At 33.4% G+C, this 18,852-nt stretch overlaps 1 protein-coding gene across 1 annotated transcript in view; it reads left to right on the forward strand.

Annotated features, from left to right (window-relative positions):
• Window positions 1-2,474: 2,474 nt before the first annotated feature.
• The window catches only part of Smp_121390 (hypothetical protein), a gene marked incomplete at its 5' end in the record, with an annotated part of 37,249 nt that continues 20,871 nt past the window's right edge, over window positions 2,475-18,852 (forward strand). The window contains one exon of the mRNA XM_018792567.1: window positions 2,475-2,854. Coding sequence (XP_018644641.1) covers window positions 2,475-2,854 — 380 coding nt within the window. The remainder of the gene's footprint in view (window positions 2,855-18,852) is intronic.

The following is an 18,852-nucleotide window of genomic DNA, read 5'->3' on the forward strand; positions in this document are numbered from 1 at the left end:
GCATCAGCAACTAAAAAAAAATATATTGACGTCACTGGTTTGAAATTAGACAGATAGTTAATTTTTCTGATTGGCGCTTTTTAGCCAGGTTCTTTTTATGGAAAGGGACTGCTAACCCCATGTCCAACTTTCCTACTTTATCTGGGCCAAGCAGAATAAATCAGAATTCAATAGGGTACAAAGTAAAAACTGTCAATATTAGAAAATTTGAAATAAAACATCGAAATATGAGTACAAATTGGGATAAGTACATCATCATAGCAAATCTACGCAACTTATCACAGTAATCACATCAACAAACTACTGGGTAATAGAAAGTAAGATCACTAACAGACAAATAAGTTCAAGGTATGAAGATTGAAAGTTTAAAAGAAATTACTTAACACCATATCTGCCAATATGCTTCATTCATGCATCAAAACATTTTTATTAGCCTACTTACTGTGAGGAGAGATGCTTAAAAAGTAATGAAGATCCTAAGTATGGCCTATACTGAAGTTAATGGCGTACACTCTTGAGGAAACTCAGGTTGGTAATATGACAGCTGTCTATCACTCCCTGTTTTTTAAATTATTTTCCAGATAAACTAATCCTTGCAATTAGTTTCACATTGCTCTTTGTGCTCGATATAAAGTTCAGTAAGAGCGAAATATTGGGACTATGTATCTTTTGTTTTAATAAAGCAGAGATTACAGTTTGATAAATAAAATTGTATGGTTTCAATAACCACTTCATTGAAACTACAAAGATCTACATGCAATGTCTTAGAATCTTATTCACTTATCGGCGAGACTATAATCTGTGAACGAACCAATCAGATTTAGGATATCAGGTCTTGGATTTTGGCGTGAAATTCATCTATCCATTTGGTTAAAGAGCGTTTTGGCATTTTAGTTGATGTCAGTTCGCAATGAAAACCCCTATTTTAATTCCTAACCCTAACCATTAACGGTAAATCATAATCCTTATTGCTCACACAGGTTTATAACTCTTATTTGGTCCTAGTAAGTGGGTAGACATTCTCAAGGCCACCTTAGCATCGCTTAAACGTCGTCCATAATTTATAGCCTCATCCATTTAACTGATCGTTTCATCCTACTATTTACTAATAACTGTAAAACATGAGTGTGAAATCAATATTAAAATTTGTGTAATAAATTAAAAATAAAAACATATAAGCATGTGAATGTGATAGAATAATTTTTACTATGCTCTCTCCAAATGAAAAAAAACACATCGGTTGGCATTGGATAGCTGTTTAGTTCTAATTTCCTATCTATTCCCAATCTTCACTAACAAATTAGCACGAGTGATAGGAACAACTTTTAAAACCATTATTAAGAATTCCGAGGGTTCGTATATTTATTTGAAATGTTGGTATTTTCTCGTTGGTGATATTAAGGACTGAAACTGATCAGTATCAGCTGTCATATATATTAAGTGAACCACCTCATTGTTGCTACTTAGTAATAATTTTTTAGTAATAATGGATAGTGGCCTTCAGTGGAATGCAGGATGCGCGTTTCGTTCTGCATACGACTCATCAGTTGGATGTAACTTTATCCAAGTCCTGATATTTGCACTGAAGTTCGAAACTGGTATCTTTCGCTTCAAATACTCAACCCGTTATCTACTGAGTCATTTTACGTGAAACCGATGAAAGTTATTCATTCTTTAATCACTCGCAAAAAGAACTCGAAAGTATTTTTCTTCATGCTTATTAGCTCGTCCCACTGCCATATATCATGAGTAAGCATTTTGCGTAAATCTTTTCTTACACCATCTCACATTCACTGTATACTAAAGCAACAAGCTTTTTCTTACTAGTTCAAAGGAATGGATCTCTAAATGATGGTATCTTTTATTAAGATATTCATAGGGTGAATACAAACTGAAGTTACATTTCTCATTTCACGTTAAATTCTAAAACTCATGATCTTGATTCTGGTTGGCTTAACAGTTTTTCACATAGTTTCACTATGGCTCGATTTCTCAACATTTTATTGTTCAATTTAAACACACATACTACTAATATGATTTGTTCCTTCTCTCTAAAAATTCCTCTTGTTCAAATTGTGCAGAATAAATTTGATTGGTTGCGAAGTAATTTCGAATCAACTAATAGTTAATCAATCATATTATTAGTTTGCAAATCTACACATAAATTGCGTGCTAAATTAAGGAATTAAGAAAAAGAGTTTTTGATAAATAAAAAAAGTAACAACAACATAAATTTACATGTTACCTTTTTGTTCATTTTAAAGATTATTTATTCATTCATTTAAACATTTATGCATTAAGCATCTGATGTATTTGTTCTTGTCATTTCTACCTATGGTAGCTTGAATAACAAAACAAGATTAAATAGTGGATCAATCAATTGTGGAAATTTTTCCGGTGAAATTCATAATATTTAAAGAAGATAACTCCTTTGTGTTACCAGTCCCTTTTCTTAACAAACAAACAAAATAATCATGTCCATAAGAACACCTTATGAACATTTACGTACATTTTGCTTACAGTTATCAAAATATATTCCAGAAATTCAATTACAACCACCGCACACAATTAAAAATTACGGAAATTGTCCATATTTTTATAAATTTCGTCTTGGGACAAAAGACTTGGTTGAAAAGTTCAATGGTGATATATTACCATCGTCTAATAATACTTATAGACTGTCAAATATACCGAGAGAATCGATTGGCACACGTTCAGACGTGATGAAATCACAAGATTTTCAGTGGTTAATGAATAAAAAGTTAACATGTGTTTTATTATGGCTAGGTGTAATCATTTTAATTGTTGGAGTAATTGCATTACAGATTGCTAGTTTTTTCTTACATAAACGACAGTAAGTTTTCCATGTTATTAACTCTTATTATAACCATGTGATATTTATTTACATTCTCAAAATGTATGATGACTATAGAGAAAACAATAAACATATATTGCATTATTGGGTAAGATTAGTAGTATAGTAGCGAGCTACAGTGTAACGCTCAGCCATTGCAAGGTTTTAGTTTAACCTGAAAATAGCTTATGTGCTTGGAGAGTGTTAGAAAAAAGGTGAGCCGATGACTCAATGAACGCGTAGAGTGTATTTAAATTGAAGAAAATGCAATAATCAGATATAACACAAGAGTGAGATTTGGACGAACTGTTAATCGAAACTAGTGTAAGGTTTCGAATACGATACAACAGTGATTCTTGAAATAACTTTGATTGGTGTAAGCAGATTAATAGCGAATTAGAAAACCGTCCTTTTAAATTGTTGGTGGAAACGACAATAGTATGATAACGAAATGTTAACAAATTTTGCATGATTATTCAAACTATTGACGTATTCTACCAGTTGTTTTGCTTGGAAATCGAAAAGGAAGCGGCATAAATTTTCATCTAATCGGCTATAGAGCATTTGTAATTAGGATTAAGGATTTAATGTCACTGAATGTCTTTAGTTATCTCCGCAGTTATTTTAACTGGCTTGCGTTTGAGAATGAGACTTGGAATCAGATGACGCGTAATGAAAACCAAACAAAGTCTTGTGTTATCCATTTATTTAACTCCTAGATAAATCAAAATGATCAGGAATACACTCATTTATACATTGATTTTATTCACATTTGATGGTTAGTCAACAACTTTCATGCGTAGGGGAAACAGACAGGATTACTACAAAACCCAAGTTACATATCATACTGAACGAATTTCACTCTGAACTAATACAAAAAAATATCATCTTGAGACCGCCTTGAATGAAGATCACACTGAAATAAGTCAATTTTACATTGAAAAAAAAATATTATACTGGGAATAAAACAAATATTACACTGAGTAACCAGTATATTGAATTACAAAAGGAAGTAATGTTGGGTGAGAATCACAATGAGCTAAAAGCATAATTTTACCTTTTCATTCTGTAATAGAAGTGTCTAGAGTTGGGATTTTCATCGTAAACGAATATCATTTATCATGTAGAAAACTTTCTAGACCTTATGGATGAAAACGTTTCTCACCGAAACCCAAGATGCGCTATCTTAGGTTTGATTAATTTGTTCATAAAGTGTAATCTCCCACAGTGTTTCAGGTTTAGTTCACGAAAAAGGACTAAGATTTATCGACAGTGTCTATTTTAATGTTCTATACAGTTTGCGTAGAACAAATTGAGCTTTCGATATATTTAATACTGTTGTTTATACTCGATGATGATAAAAAATAAGTCTTCGTTTTCATCTTAGACATTCTCAGCACTGTATTTCTATCACACACTTTATGTAATGAGAGATAAAAGTCATCCAATTTCTAATTTCGCACAACTTTTCCCCATAATATGTTTTTACAAATTCTAGTTCCCTACTCCTTAACAGTGTCTTTTGTTTTATCATTCACTGAGTGAAATAAGATTCAGTAGTCTAGATATTTTTAGTTCTGTTAACTGTTAGCTTGATTTAAAATTCATTTTATTGGCAGCCATTTATTGTGTGACGATTGCCAACTTGGTTGGTTGTATAAGCTGTAGAGGCTGAAGTTAACCACGATGTATTCGAGTATGGCAGCCCCAGTACTTTTGGTCACTTCCCCTTTCACTAATTAGGCGAAAGCTGCATATTAGAGTGTAGCTTTCAATAAAGATTTCATTTTAGGCCCTAACGTTCATTGTACTTGTGTTTTTCACATGAGGTGACGCGCTACACTTCTATGAACACGTTAATATCAGACAGTTTCAGATAACTCTAGTCACATGAAATGAAATCTTAAATCAAAGGTTAAGGATCCAGTCGACTATCGCAACCAGTGATTCGAGACATTATTTGACATAGCTTAGAATCTCTCACAGTCAAACAGATGCATTCATTCTTTATCTCACTCTAGAAAATAAGTTCCGAAATCTTCATACACCTTTTTATTCTGTTTATATTTATTCGTTTCCCCTACAAGTAGTGATAATATTGCTACTTCTACTATTGTGTCTTGATTTTACTTGGTAATTTCACCCTTCTGTTATGAGATGTGGTAACGTGTACCGATACATATCGATGGTAATTCTACGTTACATACGATTTACTGACTGATATTATAAAAAAAGTGTTGCGTTAAACTCACTTTACTCATAGTTCGTTAGTTCACACAGTGACATGGATTATTCAGTGGTAGGAATTGTTTTTCTTAATTATTTTATCCTATATTGATTGAAATTACGTCATTGGACAGTGACCCAATTAAGCATCAACCACGAGACATGGAAGTTCTGAATTGGATCCCTCAACAGGATTATGGGTTGGTGTTAGTGAGGAACCCCGAACTACGGAGAAACAGCTACCCAACGTTCCTTGATTTTTAGTGGTATTCCAACTGAGGCCAATCTGTGACAGATACAACCTACGAATTATTTTATTGATAAACTGAATATAACTTTATTAAAAATGATCCAGACTACTCATCATTTGATTTAACATTTTAGTTGTTCGCTTTATTTACTCTTAGTGATCACATATTTCCCTAAGTTTCATAAACTCACTGCCCGTTTCTGTTACTATTCATTTAAAACTCATTTATTTAGTTCTATGGTCACAACTTATGGTAATAATATTCTAACAGATATAGGACTTTATTAGTAGAGTGATTTGCGTAGACCATTGAATTTCATAGTTTACATCACAGATGTATACATACCATACACATGGCTGCCTGCTTGAACATCTGGACTACCTGTTCATACCATCTCGATATTTCAACAAGTTATCTAATTTTGTTCTTTTTAATACATGATTTTGGCTATTAACCGCGTACTCTATTCAGATGCGTTTCTGAAAAGTGTACAACCTTTCGTTCTACAAGTTACAAAAGGCCCAATCAGAGATATTGTGGTTGCTGACAATATACAGAATTCTATATTACATCAAAAATATAATATTGAATAAAGCTAATAATAATAATAAATACATAATTTTCACACCTCCATTAGTTGTCCTCCCTTCACTTCTGCTGTCATTAAAATTACTCCCTGTTTACATCTCTGTTCTCTTCAATTCGATCTTCATAATCTTCTACTGTCAGGTATTCCACTTCGGACTAGTATTACATACTACTGTTAACATAAGTAGCATACGTCATATAGGTTGAGATTATCCCCTATGACTTCAATGTCCAAATAATGTTTTATTCAACATTTTCAGTCGTGTTTCCGTTCATTTAGTGGGAAGAATAATTTTCACTAGAGATGACGTAATTTTCTCCATTATTTTCAATAATTTACGATATTTTATATAACTACAATATTGATCATTTTTGAACTTAAACACCGATTCCTACATTCCAGCCCCCAGAAACTTTCCACTTTTGAAACCTGAACAGAAGTTAAGAACTGAAATGGAACAACTCTGTTCATATAATAACATCCATAAAATAAGCAAACTAAAAATGACAACAGCCAATTTGATAACCCAAAGGTTGTTGAGGAAATATGAGTCAGAAAAATGTTATCGATGTTATCTTTTGTAGAAAGAAACTGACATTTAGCAGCAAGAAACTAATCAATACATGAGTACAAGTATATAACATTTCATGTCTAAGATTTCCAGATCTAACGCCAAACATAAAATCTTGGGATAATCATTAATATTCTCCAGTATGTAAACCTAAAGAACAGATGTAAAGTTTTTATTCCTATTGTGTATTAATTGTTTCCGTTGTCATGTTAAGTGTTTTCACCAGATACACCTGTCACTTATTATAACAACGTACAATTAATGAAGAAATAATCGTATTAATTACTGATTTGTGTTGTATCTGTAAAAATCTGTTTAATATACTAATCCACTCGAATATATCAGTGCACACCTGAAAATGTAAACCATTTACTTATATGTATATCTCCCTTTTAAAAAAAACTATTGTTACTTGTTTAGATTTCAATGGTATTCACAACAATACACCAAAAGAATATTCTACATATAAATAAAGTGATGCACAAGCTTAAAAAATGTAATAAATAGTAACATCATGTACTTGTTAAAGTATACACTAAACGGGTTAATTTATATATATCTATCCGTGTTCAGTTTGTTATAAATATTCGACAGTATATTTAACTTTCAAGGTGTAAGAAAGTATTGGTTTCTGGGTACAATGAATGTACTTTTCCATAAATATTGATTTAGTTGAATAGATATAGCTTAAAAATTATCATACTTTAGTGAATGATAAATTGAATAAATTTACAGAATCCGAGAAATGAATGAGATTGACAATGTGGTTCATTAAATTTTAATTCTGTGATTGACCTTAAGATTTATAAGTAATGAGTTCGATGCTATGTTGAATCACTGGCGATTATTAACAACAAGCCTCAAATTATTTTACTTTACATCGTGATGTCATAGTTTTGTTTCATACTCACTTTTAAACAGTTAACTACTCTCATTAGCTCACATATACAAAAATATAGTTCACATTCGAGTACATAATTCGGTGAGACTATAGCTTTTGGACAACCTTCGACAGATGCTAAATTAACCATAAGAATATTTACCTACTTACTAGAGTCATAAGAAAGTTATAAATTAGTCTAAGGAATCATCGTTAATTTCGAAAGTGTAATAAGAAGACGAAGATTATCAGAACTATGTGATATATTAGTGCAATACATTTCGAACAATCTGATCACTTATCACACATACTTGTTACGAACATTTATAGATAAAAATAAAAAGTCAACCAAACTAGAAATTGAGGGGAAGAGGAGACAAGGCTAATGAAGAAAGTAATGTGGAAACAATTTAAAACCTAATCACTCTCGATAATAAGCTGATATTACCAGGGTATGATTAAGGTGAGAACAAACTGTTTTTGAATACACAAAGGGGTTTTGAATTTTCGTGTGTCTAAGGCTTCAATAAACCTTAGCATACGCCCTTTTACACTTTTAAACAGCACAACAAAAGCCGAGTTTAGATAAATCTTATGGGCTGTTTCGACTATATGTTTAGCAATAGAGGATGATGGATGTTTATCCTCTACTATTATTGGGTCATTTGATTCTATTTGTTTTTGCAACCATTTTGGTACATGTTCACACACCCTAATTTTCAGATCACGATTGCTCCTCCCTATGTATGTGTGACCACACACACATTTAAATTGGTAAACGCAGTGGGATGTGACACAATCGTTTTCATGTCTTTTAGGTTTTGAATGAAGCATGGACCTTGTTCTTTCTTTGATGATGACCTTTGCTGCATAGTTACATCGTGTTGACGATTGATTTAAGCCTTTGTTTTAGTAAAAGACTGTTTGAATCACCTCTACATAGTAACGTGATGTAGATAGTCTTTTTTTCCTCCAAGGCTACAGTAGATATCACTGTACCATGATCCTTCCATCTATTTATGAGTTTAACTGGATAACCACTCCTCATCAATGTCTTGTTTAACAACTTAACATCATCATCAATAGCGTCACTTGTGCAAATATGATCAAGCCTATTAAATAGGCACCTTACCAAACCCCATTTGTATTGCACAGGGCAATAACGCTATTAATGATGATGTGAAGTAGTTAAACAAGATATTAATGAGGAATGGCTATCCACTAAAACTCATAAACAGATGGAAGGTTCATGGTACAGTGGGACCTACTGTAGCCTTGGCTTGTCTAAATCACCTTACTGTTTAGAGGTGATTCAAATAGCCTTTGCCCTCCATTTCCAGTCTAATTAACTTTTTTATTTTTATCTATAAATGTTCGTAACAAGTATATGTGTGATCAGATTGTTCGTAATGTATTGCGCTAATATGTCACTTAGTTCTGATAATCTTCGTCTCCTTATTACACCATCGAAATTTATCAAAGGGACCAACTGCTTGAAATTATGATTCAGATTTAGAGTTAGATGTCCGGGTTAGAAATTAGAGTTAGGGTTGTCATCACGAAATGACATCAGCCATAAAGTTGAAATGCTAACTAGCCTTATGGATGAATGCATTTAGCCACGAAATCCAAGACCTGCCGACTTAAATCTCACTGTTTCGTTCATTATAGTCCCTTCAGAAGGCTCCTTAGGAAGTTTTAATGAAACTTATGAATTATAATCTGCACTGATTATGTAACTGGATTGATTCAAATACAGATAAATAGACAGTGAGCATGAGTAGGTGAAAATTCAACTACTCATTATAGTCCGCTTGCCTAACTTACAATCAAGATATAAAAAATTCTCATGTAGTGGACTAAAATAACATGTATAAGCGACCAATTTTATTTCCAGTTAGATCATCATCAGACTTTGCTCTCTTATTCAACTATATGATAAGATCCCTTCGTGGTTAGGAAAGGGTATAATCAAAACAACAAACAGCTCTGTCCTATCACACTAGATCGATAGCAGTCATAGCAGGTCATATAAAGCAATTTATCTTATACATACTAGCTGATATTATGGGGTTTGATCTCTCTTACACACAGCAGAAGCTATAGGGATTCGAGCTAACAATCCAAGTCCTTGCGTTCATAAGAAATTTGTAACATTCTTGTCTCTTCCTTGGCCGAATAAGCATTAATACAGGATTTTCTTCATTATTATTCTCTTTACTCTTTGTTCTTTTACTTTTCTTCACTCCCCTTTTTCAAATACGCACTTTACTGTCCGACTATATGGACACTTCTTATTATATAATTCTGTAAATTTTAATAAACGTTATTTAAATGTTCATTTTTCCTAGTCTTTGACCTACTATTTATTATGAAACATGATTTTCAAGCTTTATTATGCCTATTACAACCAGTACACATATCATTACAGTATCGATTTGTACTTTTTACTTATTGTTTATCTATACAATCTATTCCTCTGTTATCACTGACTTACAAAACTGCTTTGATTACTTTAATAATTTCACATATACATATGACTATTATTGAATATTAAAGTAAAGTCTGATGAGGATTGAATTCAAAACAATCTTTTTCGCCCATATCTATAATTCTAACGCACTATATGGGAATTTTTTAAGTTACTAGCTGATCATGTTAAAACTCTTTACCTATTATAAGTTTCTCCCTTTTGTAGTTTAAATAGCTAAATAACTGCCGTAAGGTGGCGAATATTCCCGATGTTGTAATTAAGTGAAATTATTCAATGCAATTACTAAATATTTAGGATCTTGTATTTTTGCATTCTCCTACTTGTCACCATTTATTTAAAGCATAAACTATTGTTGTATGTCTTGTCTCTTCCAAGTTATTTCTAATTAATTACAGATCTATCATTTAGTTCTCTATCACTTACTGTATAGTTATACCTATTTTGTTGATGTACGCTCAAAAATTCATCTTAGATTTTTTTATGAGGCTAAAGTGTACATTACAGTGTTCATCCTGCTCACCGACTGAGAGAACATGGGAAAACTGCGTTATGAATCGATGGTTGTTAAGTGCTACTCTCGGTTGTTGTTTCACCATCATTGTGTCATTGTACCCATATTAGCAATCTGGGCGAAATAACCTACACTTGGACTAGATCATACGACTGTTTATTTAAATATAGCTGGAATAAAAACGCCCCTATATTATAATACGAGAATCCTATTTATTTTACCATTGCGTCAATGACTAGATGATGTTGTACATAGGTCTTCAGTATAGTTTACTTTCAACAAGCTATCCCCTAAATAATTTTTAATTTAATCCAATGTAAAAATCATTTATCCAAGTATGGGATTATGTACTCAGTCTCAAGTTATAGACTTATTCTTTCCGTTTTTGAGCTATTCAAATTACAAAGAAGAATGATATGGTTTAAACATCCAGCCTATTGATAATACATTAAACACTGAGTCAATTAACAACTGATCTACTATGTAGAAACTACCTTCATCGATTAGTAATGATTTGTAATTTCCTCTTGTTGATATTTAGAACTACAGTTGACCAGTTTCTATTGTTCTTTGGTATTCGGACTTGGTAGCTTGGTGGATAAAATGGCGTTTGAAGAGAAAGGTACCGGGTTCGGGTCTTAAGTGTGAACATCAACACTGAGATGCATGCACATTCGGCTAACGAAATTTTAAGACGAAATAAGATGCGCTTGTGGAATTCCATCGTAACCGCAGGTTGTATCAAAGCAATCACCTCATTATACACATGCAGCAACATTAGTTAATCGTCTGTAGTCCTGAATATCAACAACAGAAAATTACAAACCTTTACAGCTTCAATGGTTAACGTACAGATTTGAATAATTTCTTATTTGGGCTTATTTATTGCGCTTAGATATTACTACACTGGACTCATAACCAATTGCACATGAGTTTAACTCCAACCGATCCATGATATTATTATTATTATTAATGGCTTTATTCGATATTATAATCTGGTACAATATAGAATTCTCAGTACGAGTTATTTCAACAAGTTTTTTTTACCAAAAACCAGAAAAAAATGAAAAAAGATTTAAAAAAAAAGAAAAGAAATCTGAGTCTGTACAAATTATCAAATTTGAGACATGCTTAAGAATACAGGTTATTTACTAGGTCAACTCTAACAGCCTGTTCGTCACAAAGTAAATTTGCTAGGTAAGGTATTACAGAACTTTTATAGATTTGCTTGCGTGTATGGATTTTAATGTATTTACGTCTCGTTCTACCAGAAGATATACAAGGAGAAAGATATGAATGAAGCGGATGGTTAGTACCTGATAAGATAACACCTGCCAAGAGTTTGCAAGACTTAAGATGTCTATCCACAAGTATATTAATAATGACCTCAAAAGATTCACCACACACCTTGCAAACTGCCTCCAGCACTCCCCGCAAAACAGCAAAGTCTTTTCTCAAAAGCCCGGGAAAGAATAATGGAGAACAGTAAAGAATAATAGGTAATATGCAAGAATTTACAAATTGTAAGAGTAAATGGCGAATAATCCCAAAAGCATGCAGCCTCTTTATGTAATAAATCAAACCGTAAGCTTTTCTCGATAACAGTAAAACATGAGAAGACCAAGAAAGATCAGAGGAAAAAGTAACACCAAGATATTTGACCTTCGACACTGTGTTTATCAAGGAGCCTCCAATGGCACAGGCCTTATGGGATCCCAAAATAATGTATAGGTTCTGTCCATGTCTCAGGCTAAAGTTAACGGCTTGACATTTAGATGGATTAAGTAAGAGACTATTACCAACAGACCACCATTCAATACGAGATAAAAACTCGTTCATTTCTATGGGATTTAAGGAGGTAGAAATTGGCATACATACAGTGAGGTCGTCCGCATATTTCACAAAAGTGTTTTCTGTAAAAGATGGCAGATCATGCAGAAAAAAGAGAAAAGGAGAGGTGAAATAACAGCTCCTTGTGGCACACCTACAGTAGACAGTAGAGATGTTGAACACTTTCCTTTAAAAACAATGTACTGTTCTCTTCCAGAAAGGTAGGAACGTAGTCAATCGGTTATCCAGCTGTCAGTGATGACGCTGATCAGCTTGTTAAGTAAGAGGTGTTTTGGAATAGAATCAAAAGCAGAAGTAAAGTTCAGGAAAGCGCATCGAACATACTTCTTACCCTTTTCCAACCCGAACACTATAACGTGATGCAGAACAGCAACGGCATCTAATGTGCTTCTTTTGCATTTGTAAGCAAACTGATATGGATCACAGTGCTCTTTTATTGCAGGTTGAAGTGGGAGTATCAGTAATTTTTCCATTATTTTGAGGAAAGGTGAAGTTATTAACGATTATTCAATATCACACTAATAACGACTATCTCACTCTTGACATGTTTGAAAACACCCAGCCACATCAAAATATTAAGTTCACCATATGATAAGGTGTTTTTATTCCGAGTTATTAATTCTAGTTTGTTTTATATTCTGGGTTTTTTTAACATTCACTGTTTACTGTTCTAATAGATTCGTCTTACTGATCTTTATTTGATGAAGTATTGATCAACAATAAGTATATTTAATCGTTCATGAATGATTTAGCTATTATCTATATTAATAGTTATTTCAATGTTCAATCCTTTTACGAACAAAGAATATTAACGAGAATAACTGTTTTCAATAACACCTACACTTTAACATTCAAAATTACGATTGTTTTACAGAAGACAAAACACTAGATCTCAGTGTCTTAGCAATTATTTTGTCGGAAGTAAAAATACCTACTTTTTATGATTATTCTTCTTTTTGTACATCAGATATGCATGAATTTCAGATTTTTTTTAGGATTTCAATTGATACCGTTTCATGACAACCTTCCAGTGCTAGTTATTGTTTCTCTTTGCTCATATTTTGTCTCTTTTGTAAAGGTAAAGACAACCACTTTTTTATGCTCAACAAAAGTGTGATATCTAGTATTTTCCTGTTTATTTAATATGTCAATCCTGCATATATGAGCGTAGTTTCCACTGGTGACTTCATTTTAATCATCTAACACTATATATATTCCTACCAGCCAGATGAAAAGGAAACAGTGACAGTTAGAGCATGAAATGAAGTCCTCAGGGAAAATTATGTATTTGTATACGACATCCACTCACTAAATAAATGGAAAAGTGTTAGATGTTAAACATATACTGAACATTGAGAGACAAATGTTCTACAAATTCAGGGGCACATATCCTTCCTCTTTTTGGTTGGCTAACTCAATATGTTGTTGTTTCTCATTTAGATATCAGTAAGCAGTTGTTTTTCATCCGATGAGATGATTTACAGAAATATAAATAATCTGAAAGTAGTTATCGTAAAAGCATATTATAGGAATTAGTCAATCAGAATTGATAATGGAACATTCATGCTCTTGCTCAAAATTCAAATATCATGTACAGCGAGTAGCTAGAATATTTTCGCATACTATTCATAAAGTTTACTATTATAGTAAAAAGTTATTTTTGGCTACCGTAGAGTAAAAATGATAATATTAAACGTATTCAATACCCTATTCTTTCTCACTAGTTTGTGCATAACATGTAAATGTATAATATCCCTATACCCGTTATCATCAAACAAACTTTAACGGGGTAACACTATTTTATGAACTAACTAATCAAATAACTTCTATATTTTTTCAAGAAATTTACTTACTCATTTGTACATTATAACTGATGTGATTTCGTGATGAAAGCCCTAACCGTAAAACCCAAATCTTAATCAGTAACAACGTACAGACACTTAAGAATCCATTTGTATCATTTCAAGAGTTCGAAGAGGCAAATAATGTACGTCCATAAGGATGAATTTATACGTCATTGTTTTTTCCAGTTGACAGGTCAAATAATGTGTAAAAAAAATTTACCAGATTCATTATGTAAAATTTATGTACAATTTTTTTATACTATTGTTATCTATCCTGTAAACTGTTGATTAACGAAGTTGTTCCGTGATTGGTTAAAAATTAGCTGGAAACTCATTATGATAAGTCTTGCTGATTGAACGCTATACTCGGATCCTAAGCTAGTCTCGTAACCCCCAAGCTAGAACTACACAGCGACTCGGACACGAGAGAAAAGGAGCAAAATGTACGAGAAGCACTTCACTCCAAAGGTTCATTTAAGTACAGAAAATGTTGGGTTTTTATAGTATTTTAGGAGTCCTTGGGTTTCCCGGAAAATTCTAGAATGCTACTAAACATAGTAGCAGTGTAGCAATCAGCCAATCAGAACCTCTACATGTGACTTTTCTTTTTCGCGACATTTCTAGCAAAACTTCTAATCAAACGGTGATTGGATAAAATGCTTCCTAATGTTTCCTGAGCTTGTCACGTCTATTGAGAGAAATTTTCAGGATCATCCCTACACATTACATCGCTGTTTAGGCTGAGATAGATGATGATTAGTAGTGGAATCCACGACACGACTTTCGTTCTGTTCAGGATACATCAGCTGGACGTACCTGCATCCCATAGTCGATGTTCCTTTAGGGACTGGACAAATGTCACGAAACAGACTGATCAATTGAAGTCCTGAACATCAATGAAAAGATTCAAAGAACAATTCCAAACGAATGCATCACTGCTGTTTTAAGCTCGTCACTCTCAGCTCTTGAACTCTTCTGCATGAAGACCCTCCAACTACTGGAGTGAATTTTAAATGGTTTAGATGATTTTTTCAGATGTGTTTTTTTAGCAAGGTTTATTTACGGAATGCGGGTTCCCAACCCTATCCCTAACCTTCCTCCTTGATCTGGGCTTGCTACCTGTAGTAACCTTCGAAGGACTACAGGCGATTTTAAACCTAAAGAACATATAGTATAAAATTATTTATTTTTTTTCGAAAAATGACCAAATCTTGAAAATGCATTTATCTCAGTAATACAATTGAACCAATCCATCACTAAAATCTATACATTTTTCATGAAAATTTTGCTTTAATTATATTGATTCGACTTTTTCCCTTTGTTTACCTCTTTTTTTTTTTATGTATTTCCCCTATTTGGTGGTCTACACGGAATGAATGAAGCACAATAATTTATCGGTACATTGTAGGATTCGACCTCAAAGTTATTTTTGTTTATGTTGGTTAAACAAATACAAACAATGTATATATAGCAAGTTGAAAAAAGTAGTTATGTATGAATGTGTATGTAGCTCGGTTGAGTTTATACACATCCTAAAACTGATTCATCATGCAATGAACAGTATGTGTGTAAGTAACACTGTGTACACAACCGATGTAAATAATATATATATATATATATATATATATATATGGGAAATGAAAGGCTTTTTGCGAACTAGTCCAAAGTCTATCAGCTAATTTTGTAACGTTACAAGTGATGTTCTGTTGTTGTTCATAACCCTTAGTAATCAGTATGTTAGGTAGTTGAATGTAGTAGGCAAGATATCATGAACCTAGGATTTTAGTAAGTTGACATTCGTCAGCAATGCATATCTGTAATCTTGAGGGAACTGGTGTTCTCTTTGGGATTCGAAATATAGTGAACTAGTTTCACAGTCATGGGTGTTACTACTGAAGTATTTGGGTTGCCATTGGCTTCCTGCATGACTGAAATATTTACATTGAATAATAACTGAGTAGTAAACAAAGTCATGTTATTCTATTCCTTAGTAATAATCCGTTTGTGTTGATCAGGCATCAGCCAACTAGCCTGAATCTAAAGTCAAGTAGGGTCTCCTGCCATTCACTTAAAACCGCGCATCATCAAAATATAGTGCACATGATGACGAGTCACACGAACAAGCGGCCATATTGAAACTTGATCGACATAATTCAATCAGCACTAAGAATAAAAAAATTAAATATTCACACAATACGTACGAATATGTGCATAGAATTTGTTAATGTCCGTCCGTCTAATATGTTTAATAAATAAAACCAACGAATTAAAAAATTATTCCAAACGTCCTTATTAATAAATAACGTTTATGTTGTCATTTAGAAATTACATTCCGAAAATTAAGATAATGATTTGGTCATATTACATACTTACAAACACATTTACAATGAATATTACGCTCACTTCCCAAGCACAATTACTGATTTACACTACTGAATACACAGTGAAGTTTTCTTATCATAATTATATGCAGCTGAACTACATACACTGGACAATTTGTAGTTTCAAATAACCTTTTTACTTTTAATAGATTTGCAAAATTACGCAACAACTACTCATTGAACTGAAGACTACTACCATAAAGAATAAATACAATCACGCGTTTGTTATCGATGTTCTTTCCAAAGCAAAATAAACACACAACTCTTTTGTATTAGAGAATTAATGCTTTCGATAACGTAATGAGAAGACGAAGATTATCATTACGTTACCGAAATTTATGAAAGGGACTAATTGCTTTAAATTACTGTTTTATCACTTGTTTCCCAGTTTACTTTACATCACATGAATAGTCTTTCTCTTGACACGAAACCTAACAACTTCAGTTTCATTTCTACTTGATCGAAAAAAGTTTATCCCAATATATATACACATTCAGGAGTCAGAATTGATGTCTATTTCCTTTTCAGCGGTTAAAATTTCTCATCTAAACTCAAATGGAAGTCAGACAGAATCATTTATGCAAAACAGAATTCGAGTTGAACTAATCACATTACAAAGATGATAGTCGTTAGCATTCAGTCCTTTGGTAGAGACATGACTTGTTTAACACTTAACTATGAATGAACGAACATATGTCATCAGTCCTCACTCAAATGGAACTGTCAGACAGAATCATTTATTCAAAACAGAATTCGAGTTGAACTAATCACATTACAAAGATGCACAGGTTACAGAATCTTCATCCATTATCACATGAGCACACATTGAAAAACGAGTTGACCAATCTCATATTTCCATAACACTTTAACCACACCCTAAAATTTCTCATCAATATGTGGTGGGGAATCACATCCGCCAAGCAACCATTGTCAAACCAATATGTTTGTGTATATATTTCTTAATGAGTCAATGAAGTAGCGTTGATGCAGACAATTTGAAGGACATATCTAAATCTACTAAAATATTGGTTCTTCATGACAATCGTTAGCATTCAGTCCTTTGGTAGAGACATGACTTGTTTAAGACTTAACTTTGATTGAACAAACATGTCATCAGTCCTTATTGATTTACGCTATCAACACAATTTGCAGCTGGTCGAGTAATCAGCTGGTAAATTTTCCTCGTTCTAAAATGTCCAACCACTACTATAAAAATTTTGATTTTTACTTACTCACTCCTGTTACCCCTAGTGGAGGAACATATGCCACTCGACAGCACTCTCCATCCAACCCCGTCCTGGACAATCCTTTCCAGTTATTTCTAATTGTTATTCATCCTTTTCATGTCTGCTTCCATTTAACAACGCGGTGTGTTCTCTGGCCTTCCAATTTTCATTACTTCTTTGTCTTCAGGGTTCCAATTTAGGCCTTGCCTCGTGATGCAGTTTGGTGATTTCCTCAATGTATGTCTTATGCACTTCCAACGTCGGTCAGCTGTCCACCACTTTGCACTGTAGTCCATCGTATGAGTTCCGGACAATGTTGACATTCTCAGGAACACCATAGTGTCGAAAAAGTTTCCATAATGTTCTCCTGTCCACACTATCAAACACCTTCTCATAGTCAATGCAGTTGATGTATAGCGACGAGTTACACTCAACTGATTGTTCAACGATGATCCGTAGTGGCGTGACTTGGTCTGTGCACCACCGATGCTTACGGAATCCAGTCTATTGACTTTGAAGTTGGACGTTTGCAGAATCCTCCACTTGGTTCAGCAATACTCCGTCGAAAACATTTCCTGGTACCGATAGTAGTGTGTTGTCTGTGTATTTCTCACACTCGCTAAGATGCCCTTTCTTCGGTATCTCGATGAGATATCCTTCTTTCTATTCTATCGGCTCTTGTCTTTCCTCCCAAATTTTCTTGAATAGAAGGTGAAGCATGTTTGCAGTTACCTCTATGTCTGACTTCAGTGCTTCAGCTGGTATATTGTCAAATCGTGCTGCTTTCTCACTCTTGATTTGTCTGGTGGATATGTTGATTTCTTCTTCCATTGTGGAATGACATTTATGAGGATGTCTGTGTGTTTTGTCCGGTGGATTCAATGGAGCTGGTCTATATAGTAGTTCCTCGAAGTACTCTGCCCATCTTTTACTCTGTTCATGAATCTGCATGATTGTCTTTCTTACTTTGTTCTTGACCGGTCTCTCTGCTTCACCATATTTCCCTGCTAGTTTCTTCGTTGTGTCACATAGTTGTTTCATATTCGCTTCTCTTGAGGCTTTTTCCGCTGTGGTTGCTAGTTCTTCGACATGTTTCTGCTTATCGGCTCTAATACTTTTCTTCACTTGCTTGTTTGCTTCTGTGTACTCTGCTTGTGCCTTGACATTTTCTGTT

This window comes from Schistosoma mansoni (assembly GCF_000237925.1).
Source record: "Schistosoma mansoni, WGS project CABG00000000 data, supercontig 0248, strain Puerto Rico, whole genome shotgun sequence".
Lineage (NCBI taxonomy): Eukaryota > Metazoa > Platyhelminthes > Trematoda > Strigeidida > Schistosomatidae > Schistosoma > Schistosoma mansoni.